This window comes from Leptidea sinapis, chromosome 22 (genome assembly GCF_905404315.1).
Source record: "Leptidea sinapis chromosome 22, ilLepSina1.1, whole genome shotgun sequence".
Classification (NCBI taxonomy): Eukaryota; Metazoa; Arthropoda; class Insecta; order Lepidoptera; family Pieridae; genus Leptidea; species Leptidea sinapis.
In genome coordinates, this window is record NC_066286.1 from 5,855,774 (window position 1) to 5,876,561 (window position 20,788).

The window sequence follows — 20,788 nt, forward strand, 5'->3', positions numbered from 1 at the left end:
TAGATCTTATCCAACATTTATTAGAGCTAGGCGACAACGGCGACAGGCGGCGGCGCCAGTGGCGCAGCAGGTGGCAGCGGGCGCACATCGGATTCGGGTTCCCCAGGCACGGGCTCGTCCTTGGGCTCTGTCACTTGGATGTGGTCGGGCTGCGGCTTCTTTGGTCCGTTCTTGCCTTGCTGGTCCCACGGTAACATAATCTTAACCTGAAATTTGACCAACAATGATCAAAAACTAAAGCCCACTAGGTGGGGTTTTCTGAAGGTGAATACATATCCAGCAGTGTGTGTTTATATTACACTCACTCTTCATCAAATTATTCCACCTCCTTAAATATTCTACCAATCAAATGAAGCCATTACTTTTATTGAATATGTGTATAACAAGGCTTAGTTACTGAGTTTTGATATATCACTATACCTCAGTATTATTATTATTTTATTGGAATGTAGAACAAGTCCCGTACCAGAGCCACAGAGGTGACACTGTCAATAAACTAGTTCTCTTTACTGTACCACATTGAATTAGACAATAACTCATTGAGAGCTACCATCCCTGAAATGTGGATTGTGTATGTTTTACAAGTAAATTAAGCATATGATATTTCATGTTGTTCATAAATTGCTGGGCTCAGAGCTACTGCTTACTTTGATTGATAAGCAATCCAAAGTTTTGATAAGTTAAATATGAAATAACAGTGTTACTGTACAGTACAGATTCAGATTATTACAAAGATCATAATAACCCAACTTAAATTTATTCAATAAAATTAGTATAAATATATATGGTGCTTTATTTTCAGTTACTTATTTTGATAAATTTTTAATCATAAAATATTTTTTTTTTAATGAAAATAAGGGATGAGACTAGCCGGACATCCAACTGATGGTAATTGATACACCCTGCCCATTACAATTCTTCTTGAAAATCCCAAAATTTCTAAGTAGCACTACAATAATTGCGCTTGTCACCTTGAGACACAAGATGTTAAGTCTTATTTGCCCAGTAATTTCACTAGCTATGGCACCCTTCACACTGAAACACAATGCTTACACATTACAGCTTCACGGCAGAAATAGTTGTGGTACCCACAATTTAGCCAGCATCCTGTGCAAGGTAGATGTTAGATATGTTGTATTGAAAATCACAACAAACAATGATTTCTAATAAATATTGGAATCATATTTAGACATACCTTAATACCAAGGACACCTTGCCTCAGCAGTACATGTCTTGTGGCAGTGTTTACATAGTCATTGCATGGGTCTCCGGAGTGGATCATGAGTCCATCCACAAACTTCATTGACTTGGCTCTCTGTCCCCGGAGTTTGCCAGATACAACTACTTCACATCCTCTTGCACCAGATTCCATGATGAACCTTAGCACACCATAGCAAGCACGACGCACAGCCAAACCTGTAAAATTTTTCATATTCACATTAGATTGATGACACAGATATTGATTTATAAACACCACATTGAAGATAATTTGGAGAATAATGATAACTACCTTTGTTGAGAACATCAGTGACTAGTAGTACTCCACAAGTATAGACATTCTTTTGTAGTAAAGCTCACCACACAGTAAAATGGAAGGTAAAATAAATGATTGTAAAGTTATTGAAAGTCAACAGAAATAAGGGGATAATTATTGTTTTTTAAATAATATATATTGAGTAAATACAAATTCCCTTTCTTTTAGATCTACAATTCAGATGTTTAGCAAATATTCCTAAGAAACTTAAATTACAGACTATCTTATGAATACAGTAAACTTACTATTGAACATATTGCTTTAAGCTATAGTATAATTCTTTTGCCTTTAAATCAATACTGATGAATAAATCACAACAATGGTTATCTCTGTTTTTAAAAACTTTCAGTGTTATAAGTACCAAGGTTATACCTGGACATAATAATCCTGGCAGTAGTGAGATAAATTATACTAAAACATACTTACTTGACTACTGTAACAATGATATCTTCCAAGTAATACAGACTGACAATTGATATGATACTTTTTCAAATAATCCATTGTTAATAAAAGTAAATACTAACCTCCAATTAGCTTATATCTGAGAGACTCAGCTTGAGCGATGGCACAGAGCCCTCGGGTGGCCACCTTCTCGGCGTACAACTCCACAGAATTCTCAGGTATATTGAACCGCTTCTGAACCACTGAAGTTAATTCGCGGATCCTTCGTCCTTTCTCTCCGAGCACGCTCTGCGTCCTTGTGGCCATTATGATGATTTCTGACCGGGTCGGGGTCACCCGAACTTCTACCCCGGAGTATCCATCCTCGGCTAGCTCCCTCGTCAGGAACTCGTTGAGCTCAGCCTTAAAGACACCGTCTCCAACGAACTAAAACGTTTACATAATTGGAAGTGGGTTCACATAATAAAATATATACATAATATATTTTTTCAACGTTTCAAAACCTCACAAAATATTAAAACCGTTCACTGATAGAAAATATTCCGGCTTAGATTGAGGTTATGTTTACTAAACGAAATTAATGTCTACATAAAATCACAATAATTCAGATATTCTTATTGAATCATAGTGGACCTAGAGCACGTGCATTAGCCATCCATTTCGAAAACTGTACTTAATATTAATGATTTCACACAATATGAAACTTTCACACGCAGAATGATAAAATAAATCCACGAAAATCACAAGGATCGTAAACACATCACAATAACTAAATTGAATATCGTATGTATGATCATTTAGTGAAAACTTTGCCTTGTATATTGAAAAATCAAAAAATATGTTAACATACTTTACGTTTCTTTGAAATATTGTTCACCGCCATGATTATTGAAAGACGGACGAAACATGAAAGAAAGAGAGGAAGACAAATTGACAATTAAACTGACAGATTACAGATGTGAAAACAGAAATGTCAAAGTAAGTTTAGTTTTTTTTTTGTTTTATTTATTTAGAGCATCGGTAACTAGGCCATCAGCTCAACCTAATGATAAAAAAGACTATTTTCAAAGAAAAAAAATTCGTAGGTTAGATCTCCATTTTATTCAATATGTCATTGTGATAAAACTTTTAGAAAAGTGTGATAAAACTTTTAGAAAACTTTTAAAGAATTAGGATACATAATATTTAAAAAAGGCTGTTATACAATCTCTAATACAATAATAATATAGCTCATAATTTTTATAGTGCTTTAGACCTTAAATTGTTTACTAGGCCTTTAAAAAAAGAGCGACTATATAGTTTTCATATCTGACTGTGTTCTTACATCTGTCCCATTCTGACAAGCGGGTCTTCTCCGGGGACTTGTCAATAATTGTACCAAATTTAATGAGAAAATATTCGTTTTACTAAATTATTTACGCTTTTTGCAAATCAATCTTATATATATAAAATAAACTTACTGGTGATAAGTCACACTATCATTTTTTGATTCGTTAACGCGTTTAATTGGTTCTAGTTAATTATTTATGTTGACAATATAAAATCATAATATTATCATATAACTTGAGAATAACAAAGCAGCCAGAAGGAAATATAAAAGCGTTGCTTATATCGCAGCCAATTTTGATGGTTAGTATAGCTCTAATTCCCTTTTCTTAGGCTGGCTGCACAGAATATATCTTTCATTGAAACTAAAGTAGAACGATTATGCTTAGCTTTGAGATTAATAGAGAAAGATCGTATGAAATAAATAGACCTAAATCAATGATATTATAGTATTAAAAGAGGTAGATATGTCACTAGCGCGCCGAAAATCAATCGCCTAAATTGAGTCAATTGTTCCTTTTGTCGTAGTCGCTCTCTCGATACGAAAACGGTACACACGCGTTTGTTGTTGACAGAATACAATTTGATATAGGTACAACATTATAATGCCGTCTTATGTTATGGGAAGATGCACTAATTACGAAAGTAAAAAAATCATAGAATTATATACCACAGTTAAGAAATCATGAATTATAACATATTATTTGATTTCATTATTTATCTAACAAAATAAGTATGTTGTCATGACAACGCCAATCGCCGCCAAGCCGATCATAGATTTACGTACAGAAATGACAAATATTGATGCTGTCTGTTGCGGGATGATCGAGGTCGAATATTTTAGGAAATGATGTAAAAAAGTAATTGTTGCAGTGAATATAATTATTTTAAACAAGTGTGTATATAGGTAGCTGAACTATCAAACTATTAAGACAAGTTTTAGGGTAGGTAGCGGATGTAGGCAGTGAGTGCTATTTGTTTACGTAGGAGTTTTTTCAGTATATCCCTTGCTAACTGCAGAAGAATCAATGGATCATTTTCTTCGTCTCCCATTACCTTATTGTAATAAACCCTCAACAAAAAGACATTCATAAAATATAATATAAGATACAAAAAATAATAATTGTAGTCTTAAAACTTTTTGGGAGCCGTCCGCGTCGTTAGTAAAATTGTAAAAATGGGACCCTTACTGTAGATACCTTTCGGTTTTGTTTTGATATCTGTATGTTTTTTATTTTTTTATATATAAATAATTAATTTAAAAAATTATATTCAATTTTAAATTATTTTTTTATAAAATGAATGACACATTATCTACCTAATTTCAATGCAGTTTTACTACTTTATAACTTTTACTACATGAACTCATGAATGAATTTAGGCATAAATCACGGTGTACGGTAAAAAATAATATCTGATGAATTAACTGTATTTTCTCTATACAAATACGAAGCAATTAGCAAATTAGAGTTATCTCTTTTTCGCTTGCGATAATTGCATTTACTATCCTTCTTTGACGTGTAATTGTAATGTAGTGTGCTATTGCAATTTTAAATTATTCATGTGTGCGTTTGTGTATCATTTTCAAACACCGAATGTTGTCTACGTAACCTATCTATACTTTTAAATATCATTGACCTAAATACAGAATTGTACTTAAATTTATTTAATTTTTAAAATTTCATTGTCTGTTTAATATACCTAGATAATAGGTCACATGAATATCTAAAAATGTATTTTTGTAAGGTTGGGTGTGTTTTTAGTGTTGAAAAGACACTATAACGTAAAAACTCGGAAAGCGGACGGAAACGTAACGGAAAAAATCGAAAAGAATTTGTAAGGTTGGGTGTGTTTTTAGTGTTGAAATAAAACACTATAACGTAAAAACTCGGAAAGCGGACGGAAACGTAACGGAAAAAACTTATCTTATTTCTTACTTCCTAAGTAAGAAGATAAGTTCTGTTTGATTCTTTTTATTCTTTTGACGACCTGTATAGCCGAGTGGTTAGCGATCCTACCTACTAAGCTAGAGGTCCCGGGTTCGAATCCCGGTAGGTGCGAGCATTTATATGATGAATATGGATGTTTGTTTCCGAGTCATGGATGTTTATATGTATTTATGTATGTTTAAGTAAGTATATTGTATTAAATATATCGTTGTCTTGCAACCCATAACACAGGCTATATATGCCTAATGTGAGGCAAGATAATTTATGTAAAAAGTGTGTCAATATTATTATTCTGTTTGAAGTTGGAACTTCACTTTTGGTATTTAAATATTCTCATTACCTTGGAATTTTTGGTTTTAAAAACTTAAATAATGGATCGGCATTAATTAATCAATGTCCCCAAAAACAGGAGGAGCTTCTCAATACAACTATGTTTTTTGGTATTTTTGTGACCGTTCTTTATGGGGCAATTTAAAAAAAAATAAGACGTATGTACTCCCGAATTGATGGCGACTCTATGATGACGGAATCTATGAATTATTTAAATTCGTAAAGACCCAAATAAAATACCTGCAGTATTATAGGAATTATAGCTATAGCCGTTTATAGATAGTAGTAAATTATTTAGAAAAGAACAAATTTATTTAAAATTATTAGTATTGTAGCGAATTCATAGACAATGTTGTGTAGCCGGTTTTATCATTTTGTTAAAAGAGTAAAAATATTCTTTGGTTATAGTAAATATATACTCTATGATCAACTGGCAAACTGTTAACCACAGAATATCTACTCTTAGTTAACTGAATTTTAATTTAAAATTTTTTGTTCTCCGGAAAACATACAGCATTGTATATGAAGAAGCAGTATAAACTTGCCATTTAATTACGGTCTATGTTCTCTGTGGAGTATGTTATCTAAGCTCTCATGTGTCAAAATGTCATCGAATGTCAATCCAGCTAGGACACGGGTAACCGTTGTCACTTTGAATATCATAGAAGTATTATTAGGTTAATTGAATATCATAGCGTTGTGTACTTTCGCCGCGTACGGTCGTAATTCATCAATATTATAATAATCTGTTAATATTTTTGAAAAATCATTTTACAAAGTGTTAGCTTAACTTATATTGCATTAATACATATCTATATTACTGTATTTGTGCGTGTTCTTATACCGGAAATCTACCGTAATGTATCACGCGCCTAGCGAGGTCGATGAAGACATCGAGGCAAACCGACCTATCGTTTCTAATTCACCGTCGATCGAGAGGGACGGACGATGGAAGGAGGACTCCTCGTGCTCCAGCAGTTCGTCAAGTGCGTCGGATGAAGAGGAACCTCCACGCAAGATATCAAAATGAGATGATCAGGTTACGGTCGATCCCGGATCGACGCGTTTTACGAAAAGGTCAGTTTCCTTACAAATTTAATTATGCATCAACAATGTGCCTCATCATCAAATACAAATATCAATGCGAAACCCACTGACGTGATTGAGCAACCTGAACATCATAATGATAACGTTTGACCAATCCTTGCACGATTACACCAAAGTCATTAGATTTAGATATTTGTAAAACTGATTTTAATGAGAAAAAAGTTCTTAAACCTACCGATGCACAACGTTTAAAGCAGTTAGTAAAATTACAACATTTTAATTCATCTACGTGGCAACACATTCGATATAAAAAACACTGACAGACATGCTTGCGTTCCCAGATTTTTGTAACTTAAAAATTAATGACGAGATATGCTGCTTAAAGAAGGGGAAAGATTTCCTGGCTTCAACTGAGGAAATTATGGCTGCAATTACCAATGCTTTATTATACCAAATACAATTACTACAGTCAGGTTTACAAGAAATTGTTAATTGGTCTCATAATAATCCTACAGAATTAACTTCTAATAACCTTTTTAATAAAATAAGCGACATGTTCGGTAATTCGTCGCCATCTTATAAATTATCTGAACAAACACTACAAATCGTGTGCGGGCAACGAGCGGAGTGCATAGAAACAAGGCGTAAAAGATAAATAAGCGAAATTTCTGATAAAAGCATTCAATCCGCTCTCGTTAACATACCTCCTAGCGAGGAATTTCTATTTGAAAAAACATCACTCATTATTGACATTATTATTATCACCCCCACAAACCTCCAAAAATAGGGACCAAATAAAAAGGAAGTACCAAGAATCACTTCCATCCACATCCAAATCCAGAACACGGGAAAAAAAATATTTTCAAAGCACCCACAAAAAATCCAAACAAACCTATAAAGGAAAGACTGACGCTTACAAACAACAGGAAAACCCGTCCTTTCGAAATAAAAACAAGAAAAAATGACTATCCGACACAATTCAGGGGAGGTTGGCTAAAATCGTTCATAAATCGTTGGCAGGCACTTGGCTCGAACAAATTTATAATATCTGCAACAACTGGTTTTCGAATACCGTTTTACAAGAAACCTCCTCTAATAATACCAACAAGACTCGTTATGAATCGATTTGCAACCAAATCGTCACCGGCCATGACTCAAATTGTGCAAGACCTCTTGGATCAAAGCATACTGCAGCCTGTTACAAAAGAAACGCCCAGTTTTATCTCCAAGCTATTTTTGCGGAAGAAAAGCGACGGGTCGATGCGACCCATTTTCGATCTACGAGAATTAATCAAATTCGTAAGCATAAAGCATTTTCGCCTTATCTCTCACAGTTCAGTGCCAGATTTTCTCCAACCGGGAGACTGGATGATAAAATTAGACATTTCTCAGGCATACTTCCATGTGGCTGCAGCAAAATCTCATGACCTTTTCCTTCGAATCAGTTACCTAGGTCAGCTGTACGAGATGACTTGTCTGCCTTTTGGCCTGGCTTCAGCACCACATCCTTTCTCTTCCATAACATGCTGGGTCGCGGAGACGTGAGGTACTTAGAATACCTGGGCTGGAGCCTCAATTACTAAAAATCGATCTTAACTCCGACTCAAGACTTAGAATATCTGGGTATCCGCTGGCAGACCGCGAGGAACAGATTGTCATTGCCAGAAAAGAGGATACAGAGTCTCAAAGCAACCATAGATCGATCGTTATTAAGAAGACAGATCACGCTTCGCGACCTACAAAGTTTACTTGGACAGCTAAATTTCGCCAGCTTTGTCATACCCCGAGGCAGGTTACACAGTCGGAAAACACAAATAATTCTTCGGCATTTCAACAATAGGCAACAATGACAAAGACAACTAATTCCCGACGAGGTGTATCAAGAGATGAGGTGGTGGCTCGGCGCCACACGTCACTCTTTGGTAAAACACAAAAAGCCTGCCACTCATTTCCTAGCGACGGACGCTTCGGATTTGGGTTGGGGTGCTCATCTAAATGGTCGTTTAATGTTGGGGACGTGGTCTCCTCGGCAACGAAGATTGCACAGCAACAAAAAAGAGCTGTATGCAGTAATAGCAGCGATCAGAACAAACTCTGCAGCGTTAAGCAAATCCCACGTACTCATCCAATCGGACAATCGAACTTTAATAGCATATATTCGAAAAAAGGGTGGAACAAGATCGTTGACTCTATTAAGTTTGACAGACCACTTCAAAATAACTCTGTCGGCTTATTATCTACCAGGGAGGTACAACACATTTGCAGACAGACTGTCACGAGGGAAAGAAGTTGCGGAATGGCATCTCTTACCGCAAGCAACTGGAGAAGTATTTGGGAAATGGGGTCGTCCGGAAATAGATCTGTTTGCTTCCCAACGAAGTGCTGTAGTAAGAAACTACGTATCAATAGATTACAGAGATCGATCAGCAAGCTATATAGATGCCTTCAGCAGACCTTGGCAACACCAACTGGCATGGGTATTCCCCCCGCCGAGCCTATTACCCAGATTTCTGACACACCTAAACAGCGCGACGGGTACTTATTTAATTGTGGCACCGGAGTGGCCTCAAGTTTTCTGGCTGCAAGATCTGAAGTCCAGAGCGTTGGATAACCCACACGAGATTCAGAAGTTATCGGAAACAATGATCGATATGCACAAACAATAATCACAGCCACCTCCACAAGTACATCTATTAACCTTGAAAGTTTGGAAAATTGGGGGTGGGGTTCCCAAATAAAAGAGTGGTCTACACAGGAGAAAGAGCTGCTGAGAAAAAGCTGGCGAAAGTCTTTTTTAACAACATATTTACCTGCAGTTAAGAGATGGTTGAAATGGTGTACCAGTACTCAAGTAAATCCAAAAGCACCTAATCCCGCTTATATTGCTAAACTCTTAATCAATCTTTTCCTCAAGGAAAACTTATAGCACTATTCTCGTTCATAAGTCGGCTGTATTAACTTTCTGTGGACCTAATGTAGAACCACAAACATTTACAAACTTCATCATAAAACATGCTCTTAAAGCAATTGGGGTAGCTAAACCAAAATCTGTTAGATCATTTGTTACTTAGGACCCGACAGTAGTTCTGGAATGGCTTTCAGCTAATCCACCTAAAGATACGCTCTTTGAAATATCGCGTAGAACAGCAACAGTTTTATTACTAGCTTCTGGATGTAGAGTCCACGATTACCTTATTGCGAGTTTCCAAAGACAACTATCTTGATAACGGACAAAACATCTATTTAATACCAGCATTTGGGTCAAAGACTGACAAACATGACTGCCACCAATCTGCTTGGAAGCTGTCTGAACACCCTGACAAGAACATCTGCCCAGTTAGTTTAGTTAGGCGTTTACTAGAGAAAACCAAACAAAGAAGGTCTGATATTACAGACTTAGACAACCTCTTCATTACAACTTGTAATAAGGTAAAAAGTGCTTCCCGCACTGTAATAGGCAATTGGGTGCGCACAGTTCTTAAAGACAGTGGCATTGGTGCTTCCCCTAGGTCAGCTGTAACTAGCTCTGAGGTGGCTAGATAATCAACCCTTAGATAATATATTAGAACGGGGTAACTGGAAATCATCCAGTACATTTCTTAATTATCACTGTAAAGTAATTAAAGTATCTAAAAATGATCATAATTCTTTTTTCAATACATTCACATCAGTATGTTTTTTGATTTAAATCAGTATTAATAATTAAGTGATTTGTAGTAATTAAAAATAAAAGGTTTAACAATTATATATGAGATTAAATTTTATTATTCACATTTTACTATTTATCATAGCGTTGTGTTTATATACATATATATACACCTACATATTTCACCAGCAGATAACAAACACGTCTTCATATACAATGCTGTATGTTTTCCGGAGGCACATCAATATAACGGTTTTACACAAAAATAAAACCGATATTATGTGCCGAGAGGGAAAACATACAGACTACCTATGATATTCAAAGTGACAACGGTTACCCGTGTCCTATCTGGATTGACATTTGATGACATTTTGACACATGAGAGCTTAGATAACATACTCCACAGAGAACATAGACCGTAATTATATGGCAAGTATACACTGCTTCTTCATATACAATGCTGTATGATTTCCCTCTCGGCACATTATTTTTGTGTAAAACCGTTATAATATATATATTTTCTAATATTGACAAAAAATTTTCGATGTAGAGTAAGAGATTAGTATAAATTTAAACAAGATTTAAAAATTAGTTTGCCGAAGAAGTTTCACTTCTTTCTCATATTGTGTACTTGTAGTTTGCACGCACGCTATTTTTTTTTGCCCTTCGTCCGTTATTAGTAGAGGCCAAAGAGTATAATAATATATAGGGAAAAGAGAGTCCTTTCTACGCATTATGAGCTGTTTATTTGAAAACTAGCGCCATCTGGAGATTGGCCCCGAAAATAACTATATATAAGCTCGAAATTATAAAATTCATTTTGTTGGGACGCAATTAAATAACTAACTCTACTTTTTAATTATTAATAGGTATTGGTTAAATAATTAGGTATTGGTACATGTTGAAATTGCGCGTACAGTTAGTTATTTAATTTTGTCACAACATACAACATAAAGGATAGATTTAGTAGTGTAAATATGCAAAATGGAACACGAGAGCTACATACATGCGCAAACGCTAGAAGTAGCCGCCATTTTATGATCAGTGAGCAGTGACACAAATAAAGAAAAGTTGAAAGGTTTCAAAGCGAGTGACAGCTGACAAAGCTTTCATTTTCGGGCCAACTAATAGATGGCACTATAGTCTTTTGAAAACGTCACTTTAAGGCGTCTGTCCCACCCCTGGAAGAGGCAAAGGGTTTGAGCCCATACAGTTCTTATTGTTCTTTTTCTTGTAACTTCTTCACAATATTTCAAGTTCAATAATTGCTTAAAAGCCAAAGCTAAGTCTTTAGTTTTAAAGTTCAGAAGTTAATACAAAATAAAAATTATACTAAATATTGTTAGAGCGTCAACATCTATGTTTTTAGTTTAGAACAAAATGATTCAAATACTCTCAAATTGAATAGTAGGGGAGGGTAGCTACGATTCCCGATTAATGATTGAGTCAAGTGAACGCCTTGTAAAGGTTTGAAATGAGATACTACATACCTTACAACTTATAAATATACATATCTTACTCAAAAAAAAGTATTTCCACTCCACCATCCATTTGGCTTGAAAGCTGATCGGATATTGGAGCAGGTCGGAAAACTGGCACCCTGCTTACAGTCAGGCTTCACTCTCAGCCGGACATTCCAGCAATCTTGTTGAAAAACTAACCTAATAGCCTAAGCACACGGTCGGATTTGGTACGACCGGACGATCGGACGGTCCGGTGGTCCACCAAATGTGCCATCAATTGGTTCACCGTCGTACACAGTACGGTCCGGACGGTTATAATATAATCAGTAATAAAATTACCACTTACCAATTAAAAATACCAACCAAGACTAAATCCGACCATATGTTTAGGCTATGATTCATATACGGGATTCAAAGAAAAACACTTTCAAAGAAATTCATTTATTTCTATGATTTATTACATAAAAACGCACCATAACATACTTTCGGTAATAATTTATGAACCTGTGTGATGTGATGTGAAGGAACGTGTTGTAACTACAGGAAGCTGGAAACCATTATCTGTTCATCTGCTCGTAGTAGTAGCTCCGCAGCTCGAGTCGAGTGAAACGCGAAATATAATAATAACGTTGAATAGATGCCTGCCTGATGATGCAGAATTCGCATCTATTTATTATTTGACGAATATTCTAGAAATGTGACAATATTCAAAGATTCGCAGCAACGCTTAAACTTTTACAAATAAAATTGGCTTAAAGTTATACCTGAATATGCAAAATGTTTACAAATAGACATTTTACTCAGGATTGGTTTATTCGGACATATGTTTCCCGCGTTTATTTGCAAGGCTGCTAGACATTCGGTTATGGTTCTTGGTTTATTCTCGAGTAATACTTTATGCCAAGTTTATTTGTAAGGCCGTTATTGTTGTTTGATTAAATTTTATTACACAAATCGTGAGTGTGGACTGTGGGTTTATATTTTAAATGTCTAAATATTCATAAAAATAATAATCCAATTCCAGCACTAAGCAACATGATCGGTCACTCGACGCTAGAGAACGCTGCAACCAAAATGCTACATTTAGAGCTCTAATAGACGTTAAAGTCGTAAGCAACTGTTATCAATCTCGCGAGCATTAATTTGACTATTTAACACTAGATTGTGTGGTAACTAAATTACTCTACAATAAGCACACCTTTATTCTATTAGCTTGTCTCCGATCTCATATACTTACTCTATTTTTTCCAGAAAAAGTTAACAATCCTATGCGTGGCACTCCTGATTTATTAAGTGAGATTAACATTGTTGACGCTATCGTCTATAAGTTTGGGGCACCGCTGACAGATATTGTCTCAACTCCCAGTAGGGGTTTGTCATGGCTCTTGCCGAATGTGAATGCTTTTGCCCTCATAACGTTTCTACGTCGGACGTACCTATGTTGTCCACTTGTAACAATACAACACATCAACAATATTGACACACCTTGAAGGAGCTATCTACCGACTCGAGCTTCATTTCTGCATGCATTAAATAAAACGTGACAATTGCGTGAGGGTGGTATGTGCGTGATGCATGACGAAAGTTATTTGCAAATACTCTAACCTATCCTTAAGCTAGTGGACAGAATTGCTGAAATCGCGTGGTTGTGGTCGGTGACTACGAAGGGGACAGAGGGACCGCACCGCGCAGGTTTAACAATAAAATATTTATTCACTAGTGGTGGACTATGCACAGAAGCTTTGGAGGGAGATAATATCATATTCATCTATTTAACTAGGTTAATATCTTAATACTAATACATAGTAATAGCTAAATATCGAGAGCGCAATCTCACATTGTAACTAGAATCTAGAAAGGTAACTTTTATAGAAGAATTTAATATTACATGTTCCTAATGTAGATGGCACACGGGGCACGTGCTCTACCGAGGTGTTACGTCACAAATAACCAGACACCAAGAGGTATCTTTCAAACACTGTTCGGCCTAATGTGTTATCAATAGTTTGGCACAACGAGTAGAGTGAGTGGGTAAGGCGGGTATAAGAAGAGTTCGCACAGTACAGACAGACATACAGTCGAGTATTAAAGCCTAAATCACAGAACGGAAGGAGCGGTGCGCGTGACTCGATGCAAAAATACAGATTTCCGATACATTTATTTTTTATACAGCAAATATTACAATCGCATAAAAATACCTCAGCTCTACAAGCTATATCGTTACAATCGACTCGTTCACTTTATTGACAATATTTATTATTATTCTACTTAGAATTATTTCATTATTTCATCTCATATTCTCTGGTAAATCACATGTCAATCTGTTCCCAGCTGAGGGGCTTACTAACAGGAATGGCGACTAGGAAAAAATAATAAAAAGCACAACCAAACATACAATGACTGTTTAATAAATGAATAAATCAAAAAAATATAACAACAATAATAATAATGGATATTGTATACATTAAGTACACCGTCCACCGCCACCACCCACCACCAGGTGGGGTCGACAGGAATGTTCCTCTTATATCAAAATAAAAATAATACCATGAAAAAATGGACGCAATAACAACACAGATTAAGTACAGGTACACTTAAGTAAAAATCCGCTTTGAAATACAACTTATCGACACAATAACTGATAATGAATGTTACCTAGTCATCAGTCATTCCATTATGTCATCTATGGCACAAACATCAAAAATGATTAATGTCATTCAATAAATAAAGTTAAAAGAATGGAATGTACAAAGACATACGTCACCGTCCGGTGAGCGTATCGCAATAAATTATATTAGATACCTAATTAAAATATGAATAAACTTCAACAAAGGGACCAGAAGCAACAAAAATTGCTCGCTTTTCATCAACTTAACGACATACATACATCTCGCGATCACGTACACCTAACAATTCACTATCTCCCTCTCTGTCGTACGCCGAGTCGCATAAAGATATTATAATATAAACCCGCAAATTGATAGAGGGACAGGCCACCATATAAGCGACGTTAAATACAGACAGACACTACAAAGGATCAGTACCGTGTGCAAAACAGATGGACGAGAGTCATATATTTCATTCTTTACTTATTATAGTTTGTGAGTTCCATGTTTTTGTACTGAAATAGGCAATAATAATTACAAAAATTTATACTTTTGATAAAAATTATTCAAAATATTTTAAATTAGGAGATGCTGACTGCCCGCTGAAGTCACGCAGACGGGATTATGCCAACTGCCAAGATTCCATCCCCGTATCAATTTGCGCGTGAACGCGAGCGTGGCGACCGCGACCACATCGTATCGACGACGACACTGATAGCTCTTTTAGTACCGCTGCTGGTATTCGTGGTGCCATCTGTTGAAGTCTATGTGGAACACAACCAAGGTGCCGTTCTCCAGTCCGACTAGCAAGAATCTGCAAAAAAACATCAGCTCTTTGAGTCACTGGCACTCATTTAATCAAAGTCATAAGATTTTTAACATAATTAAGGATTTTCATGTCGACGCAAAAGAAATTGTGATTGCATTGTGATCTAACATGTGGTTGTAGAACCATAATATGCAGTAAGTCTGATGAAGAAAATGGTCACAATTTACCTACCTTCAATTCTTCAAAATACATAATCATAGATTAATAAAAGAATAAATATTGGTATCCGATGTTAAAAAAGCATTTATTTTCTCAAAATTGAATTCTTTCGAATACTTTTTATGTCACTTATAGTGCTGCGGAATCAAACTCCCGAACTATTATTTTTTTCGCTCTTTTAAACAAAAAGACTATCTAAAACATACCGGCTTTTTACTTATTTCCTGAACTCGAGAGATGATAGATAATTTATCACCACCGCCTACTGTAGTGCAGCACCAGAGAAATCACAAAACAGTTGCCTTGAACACGCTTCTTTGGAGGTACCCATGGTGTGCCCACATTATAACACTGAGCAGGGAAGTTCGTTGCAGAGTTTGATTGTACGTCTAAGTCTAGTTGCTTGGCTATGGAGATATTTATATGACATGTGTATTGTAAATCTATACAATACAGTAGGCTGGAAGTACCTATATCTTGATCGCATAAAGTTCCCATTTTATAAAACGTTACATGGACGACTGTCTTGTAGAACTTGCAACAGCATGTGCTACAGTACCACTTATAGGATATTACTTAATACAACTTTTATTGATGTTGAAGTTTACCAGCCGACGTGTGTATGCGTGATCTCAATTTGCGAAGTACCTAAGTTGGTTTTTATTGTCCAATGTAAAACATCAGGTATTTGTTGATGTCTGGTGATTGTGATTACTGGCATCATTATGCTAATAGGCATAAAGTTTCGAATCCTACGCCATCTTGCTTAAAGTATATAATATAGTTATATATTGTGACGCTATAATGGCGACACTAAATCAACACACGGATAGTAGATATCTAACCTTAATCATGTGAAAAATAATTCTAAAATTTAAAGTACATAATTGAAATTTTCAAACAAACAAATTATGTATTTAGGAAACAAAATTTTGATCACCCTGACGTGGTTGCATAAGACGGCACGAAGCAAGTAGGTAGTCAGTAATTACAGGTTGTTTCGAAATGATAATATGGAATTATGTATTTTATTTTTGAATATTTTTGAAGTGAAACTTCTTTAGAATCGTTGTGTTTTCAAACCGGATGCAACGGAAAAATCGATAGGTAAGAGACACAAATACAAAAATGTGTAGGATGAAGCCGGCAAAGAATGAGACGGAAATATGCATACTATTGAAGTGAAAACTTCTTTATCATCGTTTTGATTTGAAAGTCGATGAAACGAAAAAGCGACAGTAAAAAGAGCAGTCACATCAATTCATAATATTTATAACATGGGAGATAATCAGATAGGAGGCATAATACAATGTTTTGGTACCAGGCGATCATAGTTAAAGAAGAGATTGTGAGAAGAAGCGCATTTACCTAGGTACTAAGGTGAACGTAGGCTGGCATCTATAGCTTCAAAATAGCCCTGGAGCGTTAAATTATAACCAACAGCAAACATTATAAACCTACAAATGAGCCTTAAGGGTATGTGTTATATGATAAAATAATGTTCATAGCTCCAAATGGTGTAATTTCACTAGTAAATTTGTCTAAAAATACTTGTTTGCGTGTTTTCTGCTTACCATTCGCCTTAAGTATGGCGCGAGTATACCTCAATATATTTTGACTCCAAGCGCACGGCGTATTACTACATAGACACCAGGAGAACATATTATTATATATATTAGTGGTGGTATGAATGTCTTTCATAGCGGTTGAAATCATGTGTCATCCTAACTACATGTACCAGGACTTCATATGTAGTTTAGAGGTTCATGCACCATGAAGGTTTCACTTCTGACATGTGTACTTTGTACTTTGTACACGCAATGTTTTTTTATGATTACGGTTAAACAGTTCTACACGGGTGTTTATTTAATGTCGCCATTGTACCGCTACGCTGAATATTAACCCTCTCATTCATAATGGTTCGCTAACTTTAAACAGCCGCTTAGGAGTGTTTTTTCTCATTCTGACTTAGGTCAATAGAAGAAGACAGAGGCTTTAAGTTAGTAGACTATTATGAATAAGGGAGTATACTTGTTCTGTATGTTCATAAGCACATTGAGGAATTTTCTAGAAACTGTGACATTCATTATGTTAACACGAGGAACAAACATAAACTTGTTATGTTTTGTAACCTATTACTCGGTTGGGACGAGTTATTAAGTCTTTTGTTGGGCGATGTATATGCTTCTACAATATGATCCCAGAAAATATACAAAATAAATGTGTTACGAAATTTAAAAGAATTGTTAAAAAACGTTTGTGTGGGAAAGGTTATTATAGCATAAACGATTTTCTTAATGACACCACGGACTGGGAATAAAGCGAACACCCTCAGGCTCTTTAATTATAAATGTTTATTGTACGATATTACATTGTAATCCATATTAAAAAAAACCCGCCGAGTTTCTTGCGCCCATTCTTCTCAGGTCTGAGGCAGTCTCTTTTGAATGGGTGGTAGTTTTTGACGTTCAATAAGTGATTTCAAAATTTGAATTTGAATATGATTATCTTTTTATATATATGTACGCACCGCTGGTCGTGCGAGAGCGCCAGTGCGGTGACGGGGGCGCCGGCGGGCGGGAAGGCGTACAGCGGCGCCAGAGTGAAGGCCCGCCACACCTCGACCACGCCCGCGTCGCCGCCGCACACCAGGTACTCGCCGCAGCGGGACAGCGCCAGGCACTGGAAGCTGTCGTGGTGCGTGGCGCGGCGCAGGCGACGCCCGTTCAACGTGAAGGCGGCCAGGTGTCCACGCGCATATGACGCCACCAGCACGCCCTCGCGGGACAGCGCCAGCTGCTGCGGCCCGGCCACGCCCTCGCCGCCCTCCAGCGAGCGGAGCAGCTCGCCGAACGTCGTGTGGATCAGCACCGGCCCGTCTGCCGTCCCAAACACCGCACACATAAATATCGCTAACAGTCTTAACGAGCAAACTTAGCTGGCGAGACCTTTGATCTAACATGTTACAGATTCACCTCCGCATATTAACCCGACTAAACCTTCCACTCAGGAATACAAATTTATAGCAACGTCATCTCATCCATAATTATATAGTCTTGCGATAAATATTGTTACTAGTAAAAAATGTATTTTCCTTTTTGATGGTCTCTTCGTTTTGGATATCCAATAGCCTTAATTATTCAAACATTGAGACCAGCTATCAATTGAAACACGTACTTTGTTCTAACTATGTTCACCTCGTTCCATTCTCTCTAGTATGTATTATGCTTGCAGTTCTCGAAGTGGCAGGAGGGAAGGTTTCTTATTATCAAGTCTTTCCTTTGACTTGCCTAGGTATGTATATTGAAGTTGATTTTATGTAATTTATCCAAGGTAACCATAATTTTTTTAAATGAAAATAGTAATTTACATAAACGTTTACAATATACAATTAATATTCCTATATCTTAGGTAGCAGTACGACGTATACGAATATAGTATAGTATCACGAAGTATTATTAGATACCTACTTTTGGCCCAACAGCTTAAATGACTAATCAATCTGCACAAATTTAGATCGTCAGAATAAAGTAGCGCTTTTCTATATGTCACAATCGAAATAATGTCATTAATAAAAACTACTAACAGTAGAGGTCCCAGGAAGGATCCTTGGGGTACACCAGAAAATATAGTAAAATGCTTGGAACTAAGTTCTATAAGACAATTTTGGCGTGTAAATGTGAAAACGGCATAAATATACATTTAAGAATTACAGTTTCCATGTTCAAACGTAATATTATTGTTTATACTAGTTACATATTATTATTGTTTAAACTAGTATTTATAACCAACTACGTAAATTGATAGGCCAACATTATTTTTCCCAATATACATTTTTCATCAAGATGAAGATCGAAGATGTACCTCGTGTACTACAAAAACTCATGGAAACTATACTGACTTTCTGAGGAGGAGACGACGAGCCCCAGCTCCGCGGACACGAGGACCGCGTTAACGGTCGCCTGGTGGCCAGTGAGCGCGACCCGCGGCGCAGGAGCATCCCCCGCCCCCCCACTGCCCCCCGCTCCCCCGGCAGCTCCTCCTCCGTCGCCCACAATACCGCCCGCGCGCGACGACCAGTGCCACAGCAGCACGGTGCAGTCCTCGGAGCCGGACGCCACGTAGCAATCGGATGAGATATTGCACTCCGAGCGCGACACGCACGTAACCACGCCGTAATGCCCGAATATTATCTGCACTATCTTAGCTGTAACAAAATATATGTTAATAAGTTTTCGCATTAAATGGAAATGTGAAAAATGTTTTGCACATCTTGTGATTTAGCTAAGATGTTTCATTTATCAAAAAAAGACCTTATCAGATAACCTTCATCGACTTTGGTACATGCCGATCTTTTTCGTTCAATTAAATCGTACCGTTCTCAAGCTATTGTATCGTTGTTATACTTGGCATCAAAAATCAATACTTACCCGAGTCATTACTTTCTATTTTGAATTATATATTGCCGTGGGCTTTCCCGGAGCTTACAAAGAATGGGGAAGTCCCAGGCCCAAGAGTATCGTAAGAAGGGACTAAGGGGACATTTACCAGTGGGAGACTTTTATGCACATGATGCCGGCTAGATTATGGGTAAGTACTATAACGGCGCCTTTTTCTACCATGGAGCAGCAATGTGCTAGCATTATTGTGTTTCGGTCTGAAGGGCGCTGTGAAATGAGTGGGCAAATGAGACTTAACATCTTATGTCTCAAGGTGATGAGCGCAATTGTAGTGCCGCACAGAATTTTTGGGTTTTTCAATAATCCTGAGCGGCACTGCATTGTAATGAGCAGGGCGTATCAATTACCATCAGCTGAACGTCCTGCTCGTCTCGTCTCGGCCATAAAAAAACATTAGCATGTTATCCTGATGAGTTGTCAAATTCATTCAATTCAATTTGAATCTTGCTATAGTAACAATGAACAATTTTTCAACAGATATAAATGCTTTATCATCACTTTTAATAAGAAACAATCCCCAGTCATGATCAATTACTAAAATTGCAATAAACAATTGAGTGGAGTAACTACCTAACTCACACACGTGATATAGATGTTATCATGAACTCAAGACTTAGTTCTGTAAAGTTCATTTTAATGATGTAATGCTACCTTATAAAATTTTAGACTATGATTAACTTATTATTATCACTATTATCTTTCAAGTTATACTTCTTTTGGCGCGTTAAAAATATCAAAATGAATTTTTACGAAGCGCGCGCACACCGTCACGCAAATTCAACACCCTGACGTTAGCTGGTCAACTAGACCATTTGTATCACACATCATAGCCGTACTTGTTAGACAGGCTTGAGCCTCTTGTAACTCAAACCTATATGAGTTCCAAAAGGTCTACTAAACCACAACCAAGGATGGAAATTAAATTAAATTACAATTTATACAAGTTTCAAAATAGTGACATACGCGATATAATAAAATTTTCATGAAATTTTTTAAAGAATAATAACTACTTGCATGCGTAGTCACACTTCTTTATT

The 20,788-nt window shown here is 36.6% G+C and overlaps 2 protein-coding genes across 2 annotated transcripts in view; both read right to left on the minus strand.

The window, feature by feature from the left end:
- Positions 1-2,930, minus strand: LOC126970876 (40S ribosomal protein S3). Its single transcript, XM_050817026.1, has 4 exons — positions 2,787-2,930; positions 2,059-2,362; positions 1,196-1,416; positions 1-206 (listed from the first exon to the last, which is right to left on the minus strand). Exons 1-4 carry the CDS (start codon positions 2,817-2,819, stop codon positions 27-29), a joined length of 738 nt encoding a protein of 245 aa, XP_050672983.1. The 5' UTR covers positions 2,820-2,930; the 3' UTR covers positions 1-26.
- An 11,153-nt stretch (positions 2,931-14,083) lies between these two features.
- Positions 14,084-20,788, minus strand: part of LOC126970780 (neurobeachin) — a 421,762-nt gene continuing 415,057 nt past the window's right edge. The window contains exons 49-51 of the mRNA XM_050816853.1: positions 19,193-19,498; positions 17,822-18,170; positions 14,084-15,117 (exon numbers count right to left, since the gene is read on the minus strand). Of these exons, the coding sequence (XP_050672810.1) occupies positions 15,027-15,117; positions 17,822-18,170; positions 19,193-19,498 (746 nt within the window). The 3' untranslated portion in view covers positions 14,084-15,026. The remainder of the gene's footprint in view (positions 15,118-17,821; positions 18,171-19,192; positions 19,499-20,788) is intronic.

Coding starts and splice junctions, on each gene's coding strand:
- LOC126970876 (XM_050817026.1), bottom strand. CDS start 2,819: ATGGCGGTGAACAATATTTCAAAGAAACGTAAA. Junction 2,363..2,786: donor ATATTTCAAAGAAACGTAAA/GTATGTTAACAT, acceptor TAAACGTTTTAG/TTCGTTGGAGACGGTGTCTT. Junction 207..1,195: donor AAGGTGTCCTTGGTATTAAG/GTATGTCTAAAT, acceptor GTCAAATTTCAG/GTTAAGATTATGTTACCGTG.